Raw genomic sequence first — 23479 nt, 5'->3', positions numbered from 1 at the left:
CTTCATACTAAATGTATTTCACCTAAATTAGTTCAACGGTTTAAGCGTGAAGAGTAGATAGAGTTACTAAAGCGTTAATGTATAATGTTATTACAGATTCTGAGTCTGCGAACGATGTTAATTAAGACGTCGTCAACAGTGTGAGTGTCACGAATTTGATGAAATACATTGCTTTTCTTGGTTGTCACTGTTAAAAAAAAAAAAAAAACAACTAAAAAACTTAAAACTTTTTCCAACACAAATTATGTAATATTAGAAAAACAAATCTTTCAGAACCACTCGATTAGTTCGCTTTCGGATATTTCCTTCGTATTAAAAGTATGCATAGAAATAGTTCTAGAAAGAACTGTTAGATACGTTTTAGGGGTTAAGGGGTGATTATTTTTTACATCGAGCAACACAAGAAAAAGGCGCTCCGATTGCATAAAAAGAACCAACCATTATCATATCAATTAAAATTATTTTAATTACATTGTAATTGAGTCAGCCGTAAAATAATTTTGATGGTTATTTCGAAAATGAGCCAAAGTGTTATCCTGTACGTTACGCTCATTATCACCGGAGCTCGTTTATTTTAGTACTAGTGTTAAAGTAATCACAATAAACCAAACAATCCTAAACAAATATATTAAGTAATCCGCATCGAGAGCGTAATGCTACCGCACTGACTTACCATTATTTCAAGTTATCTTCGAATCCGAAGACTTTAGCTTATTAAAGCAAAATACGTAAAAGTTCTTCACACTGACCTAAAACGCAGCGAGCGGAGTTTTAACGTATCGAACAGGTATCGATTTAAAATATATGACCATTACGTTTACCTAACTTTAACTAATACGATAACTGATTATTACAAAATCTGACCATATAATATACAGTATTTTTTCACATGAAATATTCCTTGCTTTAAATGGATATTTGGAAGTTTATTTGCGTACGTACCGAAAACATTACGCACCGTATTAAAATTTAATTGTGACGAACCCCACAGGAAATAACAAATTAATATTAATTGATTGATTGATGATACATGACAGGCAGAGGATTGATAAGATACTGATTAGTATATAAGATATCTATTTTCGCTGAACAATTCAGTACGATTTCCACCATGAAATTCCTGCTTGTCGTCGTTGGCTTGGCCCTGGCTGTCGCAGCTGAGGAGGAAATTTTCTCCAGCTACCATGAGGAGATCGGTATCCCAGAAGCTGCACGCATCAAGCTCGCCGAGGAGGCTCAGGACTTCGACGGCTCCAGGATCACTGGAGGACAAGAGTCTGCTCTCGGCGCACACCCTCACTTGGTAAGTTATATCTTAGTCGTGCCATATCTTTCATGCCTCGCAAAACTGTTTTTCTTTCATATTATAATAAACATTGACATTTCAGGGTGGTCTGGTCATCAGTTTGACTGACGGCAGACAGTCAGTTTGCGGATCTTCCCTCCTTACCAACAACAGGGCAGTGACCGCCGCTCATTGCTGGAGGCATGGTAGAGTCCAAGCTCGTCAATTCACCGTCGTCCTAGGCTCTGTCCGTCTCTTCTCCGGTGGAGTTCGTATAAACACCAACAACGTCCAAGTTCACGGCAGCTACAACGAGGGAAACCTTAACAACGATATTGCCGTTATAATTATGGGACACGTTTCTTTCACCAGTAAGCAAATCTTTGTTACCTCTTCATTCCACGTATTTACATTTAGATTATTCTATTATTTGTTTTACTTAAATATGTAACTCTTTGCCTTTAGACAATATTCAACGCATCAACCTCGCCAGTGGCAGTAACAACTACGTCGGTACCTGGGCCACAGCCGCCGGATTCGGTAGAACCGCTGACAGTAAGTTACAAAGGCCATTATCAGTCTAAATGCTTTACATTTGAGAAATAAAATGATTGTCTAACTTTTAAATACCTATTCCTCAGATGCTGGTACCAGCAACAACCTGCGTCACGTTAACTTGCAAGTAATCACCAACGCCGTGTGCGCCAACACTTTCGGATCTAGTGCCGTTATCTCTTCCACATTGTGTGTCGCCACCCCTAACGGTCGGAGCACCTGCAGCGGTGACTCCGGCGGTCCTCTCGCTATCGGCAGAGGCAGCAGTGGCACTCTGGTCAGTATTTTGTTGTTTATCGTCGTCATTTCGGAACCGACTCTGTATATACATTTATATTATGTATAATGTCTATACGAGTGACACGAGAGGGGTATAGCTTCAAGTTGATCTTGGACCAAATTTGGTTTTTATGTTTTGAAATCTATGTCCGTATACTTAAATATCATGACAAGTTCATTCGGTAATTACAATTTTAACACATTCTCTTGCTACACAGATCGGTATCACCTCCTTCGGCGCTAGGGCCGGCTGCACACGAGGCTTCCCCGCCGCTTTCGCCAGAGTGACCTCATTCAACGCTTGGATTCGCGCCCGCCTTTAAACATCTACTTTTGTCGTTAAATAAATATATTAAATTTTATACATTTGTGCTTTACTTAGTTACATTCAGTCAATTTTCAACATCATTTCTGACGAAAGAACAGCGACAACATTTACCTATCTCACGGAAACTATTTTAATGTTCAAAAATAAGTGTCAATTTTTTTATAATAGATGGTTACGTTTACTTAAGTGTCACAAAGTACATTTTCTGGTCATGGAGGTACTAAACTGCACTCTCGGTGGTGGTCGCGAAGTGGTTGGTTTGCAGAGACTATTGCAATATTCTTTGTGTCGGCTTGCCTGTTACGCTTTACGAAATTTGCTAAAAATCAACTATACTATAATTAGGTAGATATAAGACACGAAAAATAATAGGGAACCATATAACGCGTTGACATACTTTGTCAAGATAGAAAAATGGACACTAATATTTTGGCTTTTTAGAACAAATACAAGCAAGGATATGAATTTTTTTTAGAATTAGACCACAATGGGGTTGGGGACCTCGTTTGACCCAATTGGGGGATTTAAATTTGTGAATGGATTTAACTGAAGTGATCTTAATTTATGAGTAATTTCATTAAGAAAGGTTTTATATATTAGGGACATATAACTAAACAAAACATGACTTTAACGTTCTTCGCTGTACCCTAAAATGATAAAAATAGTGTTATTTTAAAAGATAACAATTTGAACCAACAATATCCGAATTATTTAATTTAACAAATTATAATACCTAATTAAGAATAACAGCAATACTAGGCATCTACGTTTTGGGAAAGTGTTCTAGTGCTTGCACCCTTGGACTTATGTGACGAGCTGAATATGACGCCAGTGACTCCGCGGTTTCTGCTACTTTTTAGTATATTATTATTTTATAAAAGTACCAAAATAACATTGAATCTATTTATTTTATATTATTATAAATATTTAAATATTTCTTTCGTGGATAGCTTACATAGCTGCCACCCGATATCCTCGGCTAAGCCCCGATTCGAGGAATTAAAAGTATTGGGTTAGAAAGAGTCATTGCAATAGATATTATAAAATATTTAATAATCTTAACATGAGAACTAATATGGCGTAATATGGGTTCATTAGTATTGGGGTGATTTACTAAAACGTATTGTTATACCGATAAATAAAACTAGATGCATATGCGATCTCAGTAAGTAACTATACGTCTATTTATAGTCTTCGGTCCCTAAGCAAAATATTTCAAATCAACGTCTAGACTTTGGTATAAATACAATTTTTCATATTGACCAATTCGGCTCTACTAAAGGAAACTGCATAGACAAATATACTATGCATATGCATGATGAAAAAAATAAGTATTATTCTTGCTAATTGACGTATTCTATGATTTGTTCAAAACATTTAATTATGTAAAGCATTGGTTCATATATGGAAAAATTTTTTTTTCTATATTGGTTTTTCAGAAATAGTCTTCTAGAACGCTGCGTACCAAGTATGGGTGGTCTACTAGGATCAATTTTAGGTCCTTTTCTATTTCATGACTTATTATATATTATAAAAACCAGAATTTTAGGATTAGGATTTAGGATCACATGAGATGATATATAATGTAGTCATGTTTAATTTGTGATTTACATTGATTTTTGACCCAATGGAATGATTCTCCGGGGTTGAAGTCGCCATTTCTATTAAGCAAGACTTTAAACCTGAAGAAGATAAAATCAAGCTTACATCCCTCGCTAACGGATATCTTTAAACATGTATATTTTGTATTACAAGAGGATTTTACGCACCACATGGGTTAGAAATTGAAAGCTGAAATATTAAAGTGTGGACGGTTGCCATGTCCTGGTTGAGTGGGTCCAGATTCTTGCTGGTGCTACTACAAGGATGGCATGCCTGATTAATTTTCAATAAGATAAATTATAGTAAATTGATTATTTAAACATCATTTTATCCCAAGCGACCCAAGCTGAGTTTAATTGTAACTAAATTTAAAAACTTTAAAATTAATTTGAGATCTTGTATTTGTATTAACAATCAGTATAACCCACCGACATATACTGTACCTTATAATTAAATAATTATCTAACTAACAACTTCTTTCTCTCCCAACAGATTTTTTTTATATAATAATATTTAATATGTAAAAGAATTTCGATTTTTGTTTCGTAACGGCTATGATCATTTTCACCGTCATTATTACAAAATTTTTGAAAAATAAATTTGAATTAATTTTAAATTTTAAGCCAATGCTCCGCAATGCTATCAAACGCTATGACGCTACTGCAATGATATATTATTATTTCAAGTAACCAACGTATCTCACGATTTTAGCTTGTTGATGCAAAATACGTAAAAGTTCTTCACACTGACCTAAAACGCAACGAGCGGACTTTTAACGTATCGAACAGATATCGATTTAAAGCATAAGACCATTACGTTTACCTAACTTTAACTAATACGATAACTGATTATTACCAAATCTGACCATATAATATACAGTATTTTTTCACATGAAATATTCCTTGCTTTTAATGGATATTTGGAAGTTTATTTGCGTACGTACCGAAAACATTACGCACCGTATTAAAATTTAATTGTGACGAACCCCACAGGAAATAACAAATTAATATTAATTGATTGATTGATGATACATGACAGGCAGAGGATTGATAAGATACTGATTAGTATATAAGATATCTGTTTTCACTGAACAATTCAGTACGATTTCCACCATGAAATTCCTGCTTGTCGTCGTTGGCCTGGCCCTGGCTGTCGCAGCTGAGGAGGAAATTTTCTCCAGCTACCATGAGGAGATCGGTATCCCAGAAGCTGCACGCATCAAGATCGCCGAGGAGGCTCAGGACTTCGACGGCTCCAGGATCACTGGAGGACAAGAGTCTGCTCTCGGCGCACACCCTCACTTGGTAAGTTATATCTTAGTCGTGCCATATCTTTCATGCCTCGCAAAACAGTTTTTCTTTCATATTATAATAAACATTAATATCTCAGGGTGGTCTGGTCATTACTTTGGCTGACGGCAGACAGTCAGTTTGCGGATCTACCCTTATTACCAACAACAGGGCAGTGACCGCCGCTCATTGTTGGAGGCATGACAGAATCCAAGCTCGTCAACTCACCGTCGTCCTAGGCTCTGTCCGTCTCTTCTCCGGTGGTGTTCGTGTGAACACCAACCACGTCCTAGTTCACGCCAACTTCAACGACAGAACCCTTCACAACGATGTTGCCGTTATAGTTATGGCACACGTTTTTTTCACCAGTAAGCAAATCTTTATTACCTCTTCATTCCACGTATTTATATTTAGATTATTCTATTATTTGTTTTACTTAAATATGTAACTCTTTGCCTTTAGACAATATTCAACGCATCAACCTCGCCAGTGGCAGTAACAGCTACGTCGGTGCCTGGGCCACAGCCGCCGGATACGGTAGAACCAGTGACAGTATGTTACAAAGGCCATTATCAGTCTAAATGCTTTACATTTGAGAAATAAAATGATTGTCTAATTCTTAAATATCCATTCCTCAGGTTCTGGTATCAGCAACAACCAGCGTCACGTTAACTTGCAAGTAATCACCAACGCCGTGTGCGCCAACACTTACGGATCTAGTGCCATTATCTATTCCACACTGTGTGTCGCTACCCCTAACGGTCGGAGCACCTGCGGCGGTGACTCCGGCGGTCCTCTCGCTATCGGCAGAGGCATCAGTGGCACTCTGGTCAGTATTTTTTTGTTTAGTTATAATTCGTAGTATTTAGCATTTATGAACCGACTCATACTTATTATAAATACGAGGTTTCATTGTTATTAAACAAATATTGTTTGAGTTATCGTCAATCAAGCCATATAATCGGGAGTGAAAAGTGAAATATGGAAAATATCGAATATCGTGCCGTTATAAAGTTCCTTACCAAACAAGGAAGATCTGTTCCGACCATACTGAATGAGATGTCATCGGCTTACGTCGACTCTTGCCCAGGAAAAACCATGGTGTACAAGTGCCAAAATTTATTTAAACAAGGAAGGAAGTCACTTGTAGACGACCCGAGGCCGGGCAGAAGCATCGAGGTGACCATATCAGAACTTATCCAAAAAGTTGAGAAAATTCTACTCGACGATGTTCGATTAAGAAATAACAACTCGCAGAAAAGTTTGGAGTATCCGATACAACCATTTTTAAAATCCTGCATGATCATCTTGGCACGACTAAGCTCAGTGCAAGAGGGGTGCAGAAAATGGTCAAGCCGCCGCGAAAACAACAGCGCGTGAGTGTTCACTTACATTATTTTGGCCTCTACAACGAAGACAAGGATGGTTTATTGAGTAGAATTGTTGCTGGAGACGAAACTTGGGTTCATCATTATTAATCTGAGCAGAAACAAGACTCCATGCAATGGCATAAAAACAGCACAGCACCTCCCAAGAAGTTTAGGGTGTCACAGTCAGATGGGAAACTCATGGCATTTTTGGGACTCTGACGGAATATTATTGATAGATTATAAAGATTAAGGTGTTGCTATAAACGGGGAATACTACGCTACAATATTAGAGTAATTAAAAAAAGCCATTAAAGAAAAAAGACGGGAAAAATTGACAAAATGTGTGCTGCTTCTGCGCGACAACGCGCTCATCCACAAGTGCCGCGTTGCGTTGGCTGCCCAGCATAAGATGGGCTTCGATATTTTGAATCACCCACCCTACAGTCCAGACCTGGCTCCAAGTGATTACTATCTAATTCCAAAAATGAAAAAAGAGCTAGGGGATAAAAAATTTACCACCGATGATGAAGTCAAGGATGCTATTTCGGTTTATTTTGATGATATTTTTTTATGATGGTTATAAATAAATTATTTGAAAGAGCTGAAAAATGTGTCTTGCAGGAATATATTTAAAAGGAAAAATAATTTAGATTTTTATCCCCCCTATGTACCCCTATATGCCCCATTCCGCGAATATAAAAACGCTCCCTCGTATGTATAATGTTTATACGAGTGACACGAGAGTGGGGTATAGCTTCGAGTTGATCTGGACCTAATTTGGTTTTTATATTTTAAAATATATGTCCGTATACTTAAATATCACGACAAGTTCATTCGGTAATTACAATTTTTTAAACATTCTCTTGCTACACAGATCGGTATCACCTCCTTCGGCGCTAGGGCCGGCTGCACGCGAGGTTTCCCCGCCGGTTTCGCCAGAGTGACCGCATTCAACGCCTGGATTCGCGCCCGCCTTTAAACGTCTGCTCTTTATTGTCCAATAAATTATTTATTTATTTAAATTTGTATTTTACTTCCATCATTTACACATATACTAAATGGCAAGACATATACGACAAGCGTAATCTAACAAATTAATAAATATAATGGGATTCAAGATCATCTGTGGCCGTCATGACGTCACCGTTGCGCAAATGCTTTATATTGTGTCAATACGTAATGGAATAATGCATAAAAGGAAGAATACAGGTCATTCGAGATACGTGGCCACAAATAATATTCATCGAACAGAACATTGAGTGCATTCAGAACAAGAGCTACACTTAAACTACCAAATTTTCATTTTCAGTATTAGCAATCACAAAAGACGTACGATATTAGCACCGTATTCATTTTTTACCATTCCTTACGTCACCAATGCGCCACCAACCTTGGGTACGTTGATATTATACCCCTTGGTTGGCTTTTACACTTTTCTGTATTTTATTAAAAGAACCGATGACAATCATTGTGTAGACACGAGTAGGTATGGTAAACTAATACCTAACTCCTTGTTTCCGACTTCGCAAAGTCAAAACATCCATCCTGGGGCTCGGTATTCATTTCTATAATAAGATTCCAATGTTAGTTTTTACTTGGCCTATTAGAAAATTTAAATCTCATCAATAAAGAACATTGATAAATAGATCATATTACTAAATACAAGATAGTAAAGATAAAAAAGCGTAGACTTAGTACTTCTAGGCAGAAAGTATAAAAAAATATTGTACTTTACTGACACACTCTGTCATTAAATGGTAAAAAAGAGTAACTATTGAGTTTCTTGCCGGTTCTTCTCGGTAGAATTTACTTTCCGAGCCGGTGAAAGCTTTACATTAATTTAACAGTGTAACATAACGATTAAGACTGATTTTGACCGATTGACACATATGACTCTCAAATAGTAAAGTTTTGAAATTTTAAACCTCACTTTTATTAAACAAAAATTTGAAGTTGAATTTCATAAATTAAGAATGCTATTTTTCAAAATAGAACCAGATTACTAAAAATTATCCCAACCAACCCAAGATGCTCAGACGTTACAAGAATTTAAAAAAAACAGAAAATCTAATTTCGATTGTTATATAAGTATATATATATCGGAGCGTGGTTACTTTAGTTGTTAATTTGGATAATTAATGAATCGAGTAGTTGGCAATAATGTTTGATGGCTGATTTACTTATAAGAGCGGGTCACCCCGAATGGAGTTGTAAGTGTCATGGCAACGCGAGTCGTTATGTTTTGACAGGCGATTCGAATGCGATGGTTGCTTGCAAACCCATTTGCTCTTAATCGAGATGAATTATTGTAATCTTTTGATATTATTGTGGTGTACGATTATTGAATCAATGAATACAGTGATTAGACGATATTAAATACGTTTTATTTTGTGAATATCTCCATTGCACGCCCACATAGTCTTACAAATGTCGGATCAATCCCCGAACCCAACTGTTCGGCATCCTGCTTCTCCGACATATATATATTTAATTTCACCCATAGATAATCATAACTTATATTACGCATAGCAAAGACCTACTAGACAGACTAAGACATTCACTGATATTTATATAAAACCTTAATTTTTCCCCTATTTGTGACAGCTGTGTACTTTTTTACAATGGCATATTTCCCCGACCAGTTTCTAACCATTTTCTCTCTGAGAAACTTGAGGCTAGTGCATACCAGCCCATTCATATATTTAACCGAACAGTCTGTATACTTCCATCACAGAGTAAAACATCGGAAATGACTAATTGATTTATGATCATCATTTTCTACGCTTTCGCATAAATACAAGTTTTCATAATAAGCAATTTGGCTTTCGATCACTCGACGAATGATGTCCAAAAGAGCCGTTCTTGCACCTTAGGCACATATATATGTATGTATATACGATGCATAATTAATTATGAAATAAATTATTTGTGAAGAACATTTGATAATGTATAGCACTAAGCACTTTCATATAAACAGCGCTAGGTATGAGTGTGTTCCACTAGGATTGATTTTGGAACCTTTTCTATTTGTAGTATGTATGAATCATATTCATCGTTATGATAAAGGATTTTTGTACTGTGATATTTTATTTATTTATTTCTCAACACCAACAGGTACTATGAACATACAAAATAAATCGGAAGTCAATATATTTTTTTAGATAATTGCCTACTATTTTCAAGCGTTAAAAATAAATTAAATTTTCTGGTGATATAGTCAACGTCGTAAAATTAATAATAATAAAATAGTGACATTATCAGTGTACAAAATAAATATGCTGCGCGGAAACCTCACACTTCCTGTACCCTGCAATTGGGACGAAAAATGTCACAGACACTGATTTATAAGGCAAAAAAGAGGTTGCATCGCGATTTGCACATATCGATTACGTAATAGAATCATTAAAAGTATTGATAAAGATAGTCTGCAAAATTAAGCCCAAGATTAGTAATTTATTACACAATGATACCTTAAAAAAAGAGAATAATAATAACAAAATCGGAGAAGGTACTTTAGATATTTATTGATTTTAAATAAATTGAGTCTAATAATATCGGCGATGTACGTTGAAGCGATATCGTTGGTACAAAGTTACTAAAAAATTAAGGTCATAATGTCAAACTGCGTCGCCTGTGCTTACCAAATCAACGGAAGTAAAATTTAAAGCTAACTTTAAATAATACTTATCTAATCAGCTCCAAAGCATACGCGGTCAGAAATGTTAGACAAGTAACTGATCTTATTTCTGCTCGGGTTTTATAATTTGAATATTTTCATAGTATCTTAACATATGTATGTATTCACTGTAAATGGCACGGTCTGGTCTATTCATAACCCGTAATTCAATTCTAGCTTTGGCATGTTTTTGACAAATAATCTGATCATAGCAATATTATATACATCCGCAATAATACAACCTCTTTAGGCGCAGCGGCAGTAATCAACCAATGGGATTTGCCTATATTTATAAATAAGATTTTGATTAGAACCCTAATAAAATGTTTTTTGTTATTTCTAGCATATGTTCCCTCTTTGACAGTAGGCTGATTTCGCCGAGCTCCCCTGTTTTCGTACTGATGTGTTTAAGTAATCACGTGAAAACTGAACCGAATAAATATGGTAAGTAAACCGCTTCTGGCGCATAATGCTACCGAACTGACTTACTATTCATTCAAGTAACCGACGTATCTCACAACTCTAGCTCATTGAACGAAATACGTAAAAGTTCTTCACACTGTCCTAAAATGTTGCAACCGGAGTTTTAAAGTATCGAACGGATCTCGATTTAACGCGATCAACTTTACAAGTATCGTGAGGCTTAACAATCACAGCGTATTAAAATTACATTGTGATAAACCGCTTTGCAATTAACAAATTGATAAAACGAATACAGATGACAGATAAGATATTGATTAGTATATAAGGTATCTCTCTCCGCTGATCAATTCAGTACTACTTCCACCATGAAATTCCTGCTTGTCGTCGTTGGCCTGGCCCTGGCTGTCGCAGCTGAGGAGAAAATCTTCTCCGACTACCATGAGGAGATCGGCATCGCAGAAGCTGCACGCATCAAGCTCGCCGAGGAGGCTCAGGACTTCGACGGCTCCAGGATCACTGGAGGGCAAGCGTCTTCTCTCGGCGCACACCCTCACTTGGTAAGTTATATCTAACTCGTGCGATATATTTCATGACTCGCAAAACTGTTTTAACTTTTATATTTTATAATAAACATTGATATTTCAGGGTGGTCTGGTCATCACTTTGACTGACGGCAGACAGTCAGTTTGCGGATCTTCCCTTCTTACCAACACCAAGGCGGTGACCGCCGCTCATTGCTGGAAGCATGGTAGAACCCAAGCTCGTCTATTTACCCTCGTCCTAGGCTCTCTCCGTCTCTTCTCCGGTGGTGTTCGTGTGAACACCAACAACGTCCAAGTTCACGCCAGCTACAACGAGGATACCCTTAACAACGATGTTGCCATTATAACTATGGGACACGTTACTTTCACCAGTAAGCAAATCTTTGTTACCTCTTCATTGCACGTATTTAATTTTACATTATTCTATCATTTGTTTTACTTAAATATGTAACTCTTTGCCTTTAGACAATATTCAACGCATCAACCTCGCCAGTGGCAGTAACAACTACGTCGGTACCTGGGCCACAGCCGCCGGATTCGGAAGAACCGGTGACAGTAAGTTACAAAGATCATTATCAGTCTGAATGCTTTACATTTGAGAAATAAAATGACTGTCTAACTCTTAAATATCCATTCCTCAGATGTTGGCATCAGCAACAGCCAGTCAAAACGTCACGTTAACTTGCAAGTAATCACCAACGCCGTGTGCGCCAACACTTTCGGATCTAATGTCATTGTCGCTTCCACCCTGTGTGTCGCCACCCCTAACGGTCAGAGTACCTGCGGCGGCGACTCCGGTGGTCCTCTCGCTATCGGTAGAGGCAGCAGCGGCACTCTGGTTAGTGTTTTGTTGTTTACTTTTTTTAATATTTGTGTATACATCTGTATAATATAATTTTAGTTATTAACACATTCTCTTGCTACACAGATCGGTATCACCTCCTTCGGCTCTAGGGCCGGCTGCACGCGAGGTTTCCCCGCCGGTTTCGCCAGAGTGACCGCATTCAACGCCTGGATTCGCGCCCGCCTTTAAACGTCTGCTCTTTATTGTCCAATAAATAATTTATTTATTTAAATTTGTATTTTACTTCCATCATTTACACATATACTAAATGGCAAGACATATACGACAAGCGTAATCTAACAAATTAATAAATATAATGGGATTCAAGATCATCTGTGGCCGTCATGACGTCACCGTTGCGCAAATGCTTTATATTGTGTCAATACGTAATGGAATAATACATAAAAGGAAGAATACAGGTCATTCGAGATACGTGGCCACAAATAATATTCATCGAACAGAACATTGAGTGCATTCAGAACAAGAGCTACACTTAAACTACCAAATTTTCATTTTCAGTATTAGCAATCACAAAAGACGTACGATATTAGCACCGTATTCATTTTTTACCATTCCTTACGTCACCAATGCGCCACCAACCTTGGGTACGTTGATATTATACCCCTTGGTTGGCTTTTACACTTTTCTGTATTTTATTGAAAGAACCGATGACAATCATTGTGTAGACACGAGTAGGTATGGTAAACTAATACCTAGCTCCTTGTTTCCGACTTCGCAAAGTCAAAACATCCATCCTGGGGCTCGGTATTCATTTCTATAATAAGATTCCAATGTTAGTTTTTACTTGGCCTATTAGAAAATTTAAATCTCATCAATAAAGAACATTGATAAATAGATCATATTACTAAATACAAGATAGTAAAGATAAAAAAGCGTAGACTTAGTACTTCTAGGCAGAAAGTATAAAAAAATATTGTACTTTACTGACACACTCTGTCATTAAATGGTAAAAAAGAGTAACTATTGAGTTTCTTGCCGGTTCTTCTCGGTAGAATTTACTTTCCGAGCCGGTGAAAGCTTTACATTAATTCAACAGTGTAACATAACGATTAAGACTGATTTTGACCGATTGACACATATGACTCTCAAATAGTAAAGTTTTGAAATTTTAAACCTCACTTTTATTAAACAAAAATTTGAAGTTGAATTTCATAAATTAAGAATGCTATTTTTCAAAATAGAACCAGATTACTAAAAATTATCCCAACCAACCCAAGATGCTCAGACGTTACAAAAATTTTAAAAAACCAGAAAACCTAATTTCGATTGTTATATATATATTTTTAATTTCACCCATAGATAATCATGACTTATATTAAGCATAGCAAAGACCTACTAGACAGAATAAAATAGTGACATTATCAGTGTACAAAATAAATATGCTGCGCGGAAACCTCACACTTCCTGTGCCCTGCAATTGGGACGAAAAGTGTCACAGACACTGTCAGCACAGCGTCTCGTCCCGCACTGATTTATAAGGCAACAAAGAGATTGCATCGCGATTTGCCCATATCGATTACGTAATAGAATCATTAAAAGTATTGATAAAGATAGTCTGCAAAATTAAGCCCAAGATTAGTAATTTATTACACAATGATACCTTAAAAAAAGAGAATAATAATAACAAAATCGGAGAAGGTACTTTAGATATTTATTGATTTTAAATAAATTGAGTCTAATAATATCGGCGATGTACGTTGAAGCGATATCGTTGGTACAAAGTTACTAAAAAATTAAGGTCATAATGTCAAACTGCGTCGCCTGTGCTTACCAAATCAACGGAAGTAAAATTTAAAGCTAACTTTAAATAATACTTATCTAATCAGCTCCAAAGCATACGCGGTCAGAAATGTTAGACAAGTAACTGATCTTATTTCTGCTTGGGTTTTATAGTTTGGGTAACACTACTGACATTGTATCAGTTTTAAAAATAAACTTCCTGAGGGTTTCCTTACTAAGTCACAGGAAAGAAAAATATAAACTTAATCTTAACATACGTATTCACTGTAAAAGGTACGGTCTGGTCTATTCATAACCCGTAATTCAATTCTAGCTTTCGGGTTTAAGAACTTTATTTAAAAGAATTTACATTCACTTAAAAAACAATAATACAATTATAAAAATTTTGTTGGGTAGTTCGACAATTCGTACGGTACACTCGATGCATAGAAACAAAGAACTGTTACAACTGGAAGTGTTAACATACCGAAATTTAGGAGTTTGATATAATGTTAAAAAATATTTGATATGTATTGTATTGTACAGTAATTTATTAACATAGGTTCTGTAAATATCTATATTAGTTTAAGGTTCCTAAATATAATTTTGGACATATATTTTTATTTATTAAATAATTTAACTTAGAATGTTATGATTACTAGTAATGTAGGATTTAAGTAATTTTTTGAAATTAGCCATCGTTTTTGCGTCTTTTATATTTTTGGGTAAAGAGTTATACAATTTAGCACCTTCATACATAATGCACTTTTTACCGTATTTAGTACGCGGCTTAAATAAGCTAATGTCATTTGCTGATCGTAATGTCATTTTTTGCTCTTCGTGTTTTTTAGTAAATTTTATTTGAGTGTGTATTTCGTTATTTAATATTTTTCGTATTAGTACGCAATTAAAATATATATATGATTGGTGGATGCTCATGATTTGGGTTTCCTTATAGATTTTTTGCGTAGGTGTTAAATAGTTATAATGAAAGAATAGTTTTATTAATTTATTCTGAGTTATTTGTAGACTATCTAAATTAGTTTTAGCAGCTGTTCCCCATATTTGTATTAGATAGTCTATGTGAGGTTTGATAAGAGAATTGTAAATAATATAACGCACTTGTCGTGGTAAGCAACGCACAATGCCTCGCAAAAAACGCATCAGAGAAATAAGTTTACCTTTTATTTTATTTATGTGGGGTTTCCATGTCATCCCGGTATCCAAAATTAATCCCAAATATTTTTCTTCATATACTCTATTAATTTGTTGATTATTTAATAATTTAGCTTTGGCATGATTTTGACAAATAATCTGATCATAGCAATATTATATACATCCGCAATAATACAACCTCTTTGGGCGCAGCGGCAGTAATCAACCAATGGGATTTGCCTATATTTATAAATAAGATTTTGATTAGAACCCTAATAAAATGTTTTTTGTTATTTCTAGCATAACATATGCTAGAAATAACCCTCTTTGACAGTAGGCTAATTTCGCCGAGCTCCTCTGTTTTCGTACTGATGTGTTTAAGTAATCACGTGAAAACTGAACCGAATAAATATGGTAAGTAAACCGCTTCTGGCGCATAATGCTACCGAACTGACTTACTATTCATTCAAGTAACCGACGTATCTCACGCCTCTAGCTCATTGAACGAAATACGTAAAAGTTCTTCACACTGTCCTAAAATGTTGCAACCGGAGTTTTAAAGTATCGAACGGATCTCGATTTAACGCGATCAACTTTACAAGTATCGTGAGGCTTAACAATCACAGCGTATTAAAATTGCATTGTGATAAACCGCTTTGCAATTAAAAAATTGATAAAACGAATACAGATGACAGATAAGATATTGATTAGTATATAAGGTATCTCTCTCCGCTGAACAATTCAGTACTACTTCCACCATGAAATTCCTGCTTATCGTCGTTGGCCTGGCCCTGGCTGTCGCAGCTGAGGAGAAAATCTTCTCCGACTACCATGAGGAGATCGGCATCGCAGAAGCTGCACGCATCAAGCTCGCCGAGGAGGCTCAGGACTTCGACGGCTCCAGGATCACTGGAGGGCAAGCGTCTTCTCTCGGCGCACACCCTCACTTGGTAAGTTATATCTCACTCGTGCGATATATTTCATGACTCGCAAAACTGTTTTAACTTTTATATTTTATAATAAACATTGATATTTCAGGGTGGTCTGGTCATCACTTTGACTGACGGCAGACAGTCAGTTTGCGGATCTTCCCTTCTTACCAACACCAAGGCGGTGACCGCCGCTCATTGCTGGAAGCATGGTAGAACCCAAGCTCGTCTATTTACCCTCGTCCTAGGCTCTCTCCGTCTCTTCTCCGGTGGTGTTCGTGTGAACACCAACAACGTCCAAGTTCACGCCAGCTACAACGAGAATACCCTTAACAACGATGTTGCCATTATAACTATGGGACACGTTACTTTCACCAGTAAGCAAATCTTTGTTACCTCTTCATTGCACGTATTTAATTTTACATTATTCTATCATTTGTTTTACTTAAATATGTAACTCTTTGCCTTTAGACAATATTCAACGCATCAACCTCGCCAGTGGCAGTAACAACTACGTCGGTACCTGGGCCACAGCCGCCGGATTCGGAAGAACCGGTGACAGTAAGTTACAAAGATCATTATCAGTCTGAATGCTTTACATTTGAGAAATAAAATGACTGTCTAACTCTTAAATATCCATTCCTCAGATGTTGGCATCAGCAACAGCCAGTCAAAACGTCACGTTAACTTGCAAGTAATCACCAACGCCGTGTGCGCCAACACTTTCGGATCTAATGTCATTGTCGCTTCCACCCTGTGTGTCGCCACCCCTAACGGTCAGAGTACCTGCGGCGGCGACTCCGGTGGTCCTCTCGCTATCGGTAGAGGCAGCAGCGGCACTCTGGTTAGTGTTTTGTTGTTTACTTTTTTTAATATTTGTGTATACATCTGTATAATATAATTTTAGTTATTAACACATTCTCTTGCTACACAGATCGGTATCACCTCCTTCGGCTCTAGGGCCGGCTGCACGCGAGGTTTCCCCGCCGGTTTCGCCAGAGTGACCGCATTCAACGCCTGGATTCGCGCCCGCCTTTAAACGTCTGCTCTTTATTGTCCAATAAATAATTTATTTATTTAAATTTGTATTTTACTTCCATCATTTACACATATACTAAATGGCAAGACATATACGACAAGCGTAATCTAACAAATTAATAAATATAATGGGATTCAAGATCATCTGTGGCCGTCATGACGTCACCGTTGCGCAAATGCTTTATATTGTGTCAATACGTAATGGAATAATACATAAAAGGAAGAATACAGGTCATTCGAGATACGTGGCCACAAATAATATTCATCGAACAGAACATTGAGTGCATTCAGAACAAGAGCTACACTTAAACTACCAAATTTTCATTTTCAGTATTAGCAATCACAAAAGACGTACGATATTAGCACCGTATTCATTTTTTACCATTCCTTACGTCACCAATGCGCCACCAACCTTGGGTACGTTGATATTATACCCCTTGGTTGGCTTTTACACTTTTCTGTATTTTATTGAAAGAACCGATGACAATCATTGTGTAGACACGAGTAGGTATGGTAAACTAATACCTAACTCCTTGTTTCCGACTTCGCAAAGTCAAAACATCCATCCTGGGGCTCGGTATTCATTTCTATAATAAGATTCCAATGTTAGTTTTTACTTGGCCTATTAGAAAATTTAAATCTCATCAATAAAGAACATTGATAAATAGATCATATTACTAAATACAAGATAGTAAAGATAAAAAAGCGTAGACTTAGTACTTCTAGGCAGAAAGTATAAAAAAATATTGTACTTTACTGACACACTCTGTCATTAAATGGTAAAAAAGAGTAACTATTGAGTTTCTTGCCGGTTCTTCTCGGTAGAATTTACTTTCCGAGCCGGTGAAAGCTTTACATTAATTCAACAGTGTAACATAACGATTAAGACTGATTTTGACCGATTGACACATATGACTCTCAAATAGTAAAGTTTTGAAATTTTAAACCTCACTTTTATTAAACAAAAATTTGAAGTTGAATTTCATAAATTAAGAATGCTATTTTTCAAAATAGAACCAGATTACTAAAAATTATCCCAACCAACCCAAGATGCTCAGACGTTACAAAAATTTTAAAAAACCAGAAAACCTAATTTCGATTGTTATATATATATTTTTAATTTCACCCATAGATAATCATGACTTATATTAAGCATAGCAAAGACCTACTAGACAGAATAAAATAGTGACATTATCAGTGTACAAAATAAATATGCTGCGCGGAAACCTCACACTTCCTGTGCCCTGCAATTGGGACGAAAAGTGTCACAGACACTGTCAGCACAGCGTCTCGTCCCGCACTGATTTATAAGGCAACAAAGAGATTGCATCGCGATTTGCCCATATCGATTACGTAATAGAATCATTAAAAGTATTGATAAAGATAGTCTGCAAAATTAAGCCCAAGATTAGTAATTTATTACACAATGATACCTTAAAAAAAGAGAATAATAATAACAAAATCGGAGAAGGTACTTTAGATATTTATTGATTTTAAATAAATTGAGTATAATAATATCGGCGATGTACGTTGAAGCGATATCGTTGGTACAAAGTTACTAAAAAATTAAGGTCATAATGTCAAACTGCGTCGCCTGTGCTTACCAAATCAACGGAAGTAAAATTTAAAGCTAACTTTAAATAATACTTATCTAATCAGCTCCAAAGCATACGCGGTCAGAAATGTTAGACAAGTAACTGATCTTATTTCTGCTTGGGTTTTATAGTTTGGGTAACACTACTGACATTGTATCAGTTTTAAAAATAAACTTCCTGAGGGTTTCCTTACTAAGTCACAGGAAAGAAAAATATAAACTTAATCTTAACATACGTATTCACTGTAAAAGGTACGGTCTGGTCTATTCATAACCCGTAATTCAATTCTAGCTTTCGGGTTTAAGAACTTTATTTAAAAGAATTTACATTCACTTAAAAAACAATAATACAATTATAAAAATTTTGTTGGGTAGTTCGACAATTCGTACGGTACACTCGATGCATAGAAACAAAGAACTGTTACAACTGGAAGTGTTAACATACCGAAATTTAGGAGTTTGATATAATGTTAAAAAATATTTGATATGTATTGTATTGTACAGTAATTTATTAACATAGGTTCTGTAAATATCTATATTAGTTTAAGGTTCCTAAATATAATTTTGGACATATATTTTTATTTATTAAATAATTTAACTTAGAATGTTATGATTACTAGTAATGTAGGATTTAAGTAATTTTTTGAAATTAGCCATCGTTTTTGCGTCTTTTATATTTTTGGGTAAAGAGTTATACAATTTAGCACCTTCATACATAATGCACTTTTTACCGTATTTAGTACGCGGCTTAAATAAGCTAATGTCATTTGCTGATCGTAATGTCATTTTTTGCTCTTCGTGTTTTTTAGTAAATTTTATTTGAGTGTGTATTTCGTTATTTAATATTTTTCGTATTAGTACGCAATTAAAATATATATATGATTGGTGGATGCTCATGATTTGGGTTTCCTTATAGATTTTTTGCGTAGGTGTTAAATAGTTATAATGAAAGAATAGTTTTATTAATTTATTCTGAGTTATTTGTAGACTATCTAAATTAGTTTTAGCAGCTGTTCCCCATATTTGTATTAGATAGTCTATGTGAGGTTTGATAAGAGAATTGTAAATAATATAACGCACTTGTCGTGGTAAGCAACGCACAATGCCTCGCAAAAAACGCATCAGAGAAATAAGTTTACCTTTTATTTTATTTATGTGGGGTTTCCATGTCATCCCGGTATCCAAAATTAATCCCAAATATTTTTCTTCATATACTCTATTAATTTGTTGATTATTTAATAATTTAGCTTTGGCATGATTTTGACAAATAATCTGATCATAGCAATATTATATACATCCGCAATAATACAACCTCTTTGGGCGCAGCGGCAGTAATCAACCAATGGGATTTGCCTATATTTATAAATAAGATTTTGATTAGAACCCTAATAAAATGTTTTTTGTTATTTCTAGCATAACATATGCTAGAAATAACCCTCTTTGACAGTAGGCTAATTTCGCCGAGCTCCTCTGTTTTCGTACTGATGTGTTTAAGTAATCACGTGAAAACTGAACCGAATAAATATGGTAAGTAAACCGCTTCTGGCGCATAATGCTACCGAACTGACTTACTATTCATTCAAGTAACCGACGTATCTCACGCCTCTAGCTCATTGAACGAAATACGTAAAAGTTCTTCACACTGTCCTAAAATGTTGCAACCGGAGTTTTAAAGTATCGAACGGATCTCGATTTAACGCGATCAACTTTACAAGTATCGTGAGGCTTAACAATCACAGCGTATTAAAATTGCATTGTGATAAACCGCTTTGCAATTAAAAAATTGATAAAACGAATACAGATGACAGATAAGATATTGATTAGTATATAAGGTATCTCTCTCCGCTGAACAATTCAGTACTACTTCCACCATGAAATTCCTGCTTATCGTCGTTGGCCTGGCCCTGGCTGTCGCAGCTGAGGAGAAAATCTTCTCCGACTACCATGAGGAGATCGGCATCGCAGAAGCTGCACGCATCAAGCTCGCCGAGGAGGCTCAGGACTTCGACGGCTCCAGGATCACTGGAGGGCAAGCGTCTTCTCTCGGCGCACACCCTCACTTGGTAAGTTATATCTCACTCGTGCGATATATTTCATGACTCGCAAAACTGTTTTAACTTTTATATTTTATAATAAACATTGATATTTCAGGGTGGTCTGGTCATCACTTTGACTGACGGCAGACAGTCAGTTTGCGGATCTTCCCTTCTTACCAACACCAAGGCGGTGACCGCCGCTCATTGCTGGAAGCATGGTAGAACCCAAGCTCGTCTATTTACCCTCGTCCTAGGCTCTCTCCGTCTCTTCTCCGGTGGTGTTCGTGTGAACACCAACAACGTCCAAGTTCACGCCAGCTACAACGAGAATACCCTTAACAACGATGTTGCCATTATAACTATGGGACACGTTACTTTCACCAGTAAGCAAATCTTTGTTACCTCTTCATTGCACGTATTTAATTTTACATTATTCTATCATTTGTTTTACTTAAATATGTAACTCTTTGCCTTTAGACAATATTCAACGCATCAATCTTGCCAGTGGCAATAACAACTACGTCGGTACCTGGGCCACAGCCGCCGGATTCGGAAGAACCGGTGACAGTAAGTTACAAAGATCATTATCAGTCTGAATGCTTTACATTTGAGAAATAAAATGACTGTCTAACTCTTAAATATCCATTCCTCAGATGTTGGCATCAGCAACAGCCAGTCAAAACGTCACGTTAACTTGCAAGTAATCACCAACGCCGTGTGCGCCAACACTTTCGGATCTAATGTCATTGTCGCTTCCACCCTGTGTGTCGCCACCCCTAACGGTCAGAGTACCTGCGGCGGCGACTCCGGTGGTCCTCTCGCTATCGGTAGAGGCAGCAGCGGCACTCTGGTTAGTGTTTTGTTGTTTACTTTTTTTAATATTTGTGTATACATCTGTATAATATAATTTTAGTTATTAACACATTCTCTTGCTACACAGATCGGTATCACCTCCTTCGGCTCTAGGGCCGGCTGCACGCGAGGTTTCCCCGCCGGTTTCGCCAGAGTGACCGCATTCAACGCCTGGATTCGCGCCCGCCTTTAAACGTCTGCTCTTTATTGTCCAATAAATAATTTATTTATTTAAATTTGTATTTTACTTCCATCATTTACACATATACTAAATGGCAAGACATATACGACAAGCGTAATCTAACAAATTAATAAATATAATGGGATTCAAGATCAGTAGTTTTTGATAATGTTATGTATGTTCGCAAAAACATAAATGATTTTCCCAGAAATTGTGACGTACATTCTATTAACACTAGGAACAAGAATAAACTTGTTACTCCAAGTACCCGATTACACAGGGTTAGTAACTCTTTTTTGGGGCAATGTATACGTTTTTACAACAGGATCCCAGAAAACGTTCAAAATTATTCAATTATAAAATTCAAAAGAGTCGTTAAAGAGCGTTTGTGTGCTAAAGGATATTACAACACTAATGACTTTTTAGTTGACTGCACACCTTGGGAATGAAATGATCGCCTCCAGGCTGTTTCAAACAACTAATATATACTTATCATTGTACCTACATGGAAAATGGTTAAAAAAAAATGAAAAAAAATATATCCCGCTGAGTTTCTTTCGCCGGTTCTTCTCAGGTCCGAGGTGCTAAATTCCGAACCGGTGGTAGATTTTTGACAATCAATAAGCAAGTGCAAACACTTCTATATTGAATAAAGATTTTTGACTTTGACTTTGATCTGTGGCCGTTATGACGTCACCAAAATTTAAATCTCATCAATAAAGAACATTGATAAATAGATCATATTACTAAATACAAGATAGTAAAGATAAAAAAGCGTAGACTTAGTACTTCTAGGCAGAAAGTATAAAAAAATATTGTACTTTACTGACACACTCTGTCATTAAATGGTAAAAAAGAGTAACTATTGAGTTTCTTGCCGGTTCTTCTCGGTAGAATTTACTTTCCGAGCCGGTGAAAGCTTTACATTAATTCAACAGTGTAACATAACGATTAAAACTGATTTTGACCGATTGACACATAAGACTCTCAAATAGTAAAGTATTGAAATTTTAAACCTCACTTTTATTAAAAAAAAATTAAACAAAAATTTTGAAGTTGAATTTCATAAATTAAGTATGCTTTTTTTCAAAATAGAACCAGATTACTAAAAATTAACCCAACCAACCCAAGACGCTCAGACATTACAAAAATTTTAAAAAACAAGAAAACCTAATTTCGATTTTTATATATTTTTTTAATTTCAGCCATAGATAATTATGACTTATATTACGCATAGCAAAGACCTACTAGACAGACTAAGACATTCACTGATATTTAAATAAAACCTTAATTTTTCCCCTATTTGTGACAGATGTGTACTTTTTTACAATGGCATATTTCCCCGACCAGTTTCTAACCATTTTCTCTCCGAGAAACTTGAGGCTAGTGCATACCAGCCCATTCATATATTTTATTTTATTTATTTTAAGGACCACTAGTAGCTACTCCATGTTTTAATGACAAATGTAACAATTAAATGACAATAGTTAACATGTGAAGCTTTTTAAAGTAGCCACAACAATTACAATATTTGTTTTAAAAATACATTAACACATAATTATAGCAACATGAGTAGAAAGATTTAAAAAAAAAAAGTTAAAATTGATAAAAATTAAAGACATAATAAAAATTAAACATGCACTTAATAAAATTAAAATTAAAAACACAAATAATTTGATTTGATATAGGTACAAATTAAAATTAAATAATTCGTTAAATTCATGCAAAGTTTACATCACAAAAAATCACTAAAAATATACA

General features: G+C 35.9%; 4 protein-coding genes across 5 annotated transcripts in view; 3 read left to right on the top strand and 1 right to left on the bottom strand.

Annotated features, from left to right (window-relative positions):
• LOC125070030 (Golgi-specific brefeldin A-resistance guanine nucleotide exchange factor 1) overlaps positions 1-23479 on the bottom strand; it is a 125747-nt gene that overhangs the window by 55570 nt on the left and 46698 nt on the right. The gene's annotated exons all lie outside the window — the stretch shown is intronic.
• LOC125070020 (collagenase-like) lies at positions 1112-12393 on the top strand. Of its 2 annotated transcripts, none has more exons than XM_047679688.1 (5): positions 1112-1303; positions 1389-1656; positions 1751-1840; positions 11991-12187; positions 12278-12393. In XM_047679688.1, exons 1-5 carry the CDS (start codon positions 1112-1114, stop codon positions 12380-12382), a joined length of 852 nt encoding a protein of 283 aa, XP_047535644.1. In that variant the 3' UTR covers positions 12383-12393. The 2 variants fall into 2 exon arrangements, with proteins under 2 accessions (XP_047535644.1, XP_047535645.1); XM_047679689.1 differs by lacking the exons at positions 11991-12187; positions 12278-12393 and adding exons at positions 1927-2117; positions 2338-2487.
• On the top strand, positions 15847-17067 carry LOC125070021 (collagenase-like). Its single transcript, XM_047679690.1, has 5 exons — positions 15847-16038; positions 16127-16394; positions 16489-16578; positions 16665-16861; positions 16952-17067. Exons 1-5 carry the CDS (start codon positions 15847-15849, stop codon positions 17054-17056), a joined length of 852 nt encoding a protein of 283 aa, XP_047535646.1. The 3' UTR covers positions 17057-17067.
• LOC125070019 (collagenase-like) lies at positions 20521-21741 on the top strand. The gene is made up of 5 exons (XM_047679686.1): positions 20521-20712; positions 20801-21068; positions 21163-21252; positions 21339-21535; positions 21626-21741. Exons 1-5 carry the CDS (start codon positions 20521-20523, stop codon positions 21728-21730), a joined length of 852 nt encoding a protein of 283 aa, XP_047535642.1. The 3' UTR covers positions 21731-21741.

Source organism: Vanessa atalanta, chromosome 16, assembly GCF_905147765.1.
Source record: "Vanessa atalanta chromosome 16, ilVanAtal1.2, whole genome shotgun sequence".
Lineage (NCBI taxonomy): Eukaryota > Metazoa > Arthropoda > Insecta > Lepidoptera > Nymphalidae > Vanessa > Vanessa atalanta.
Note: the sequence above shows the minus strand (reverse complement) of the source record. Positions and strands in the feature narration are given on the sequence as shown.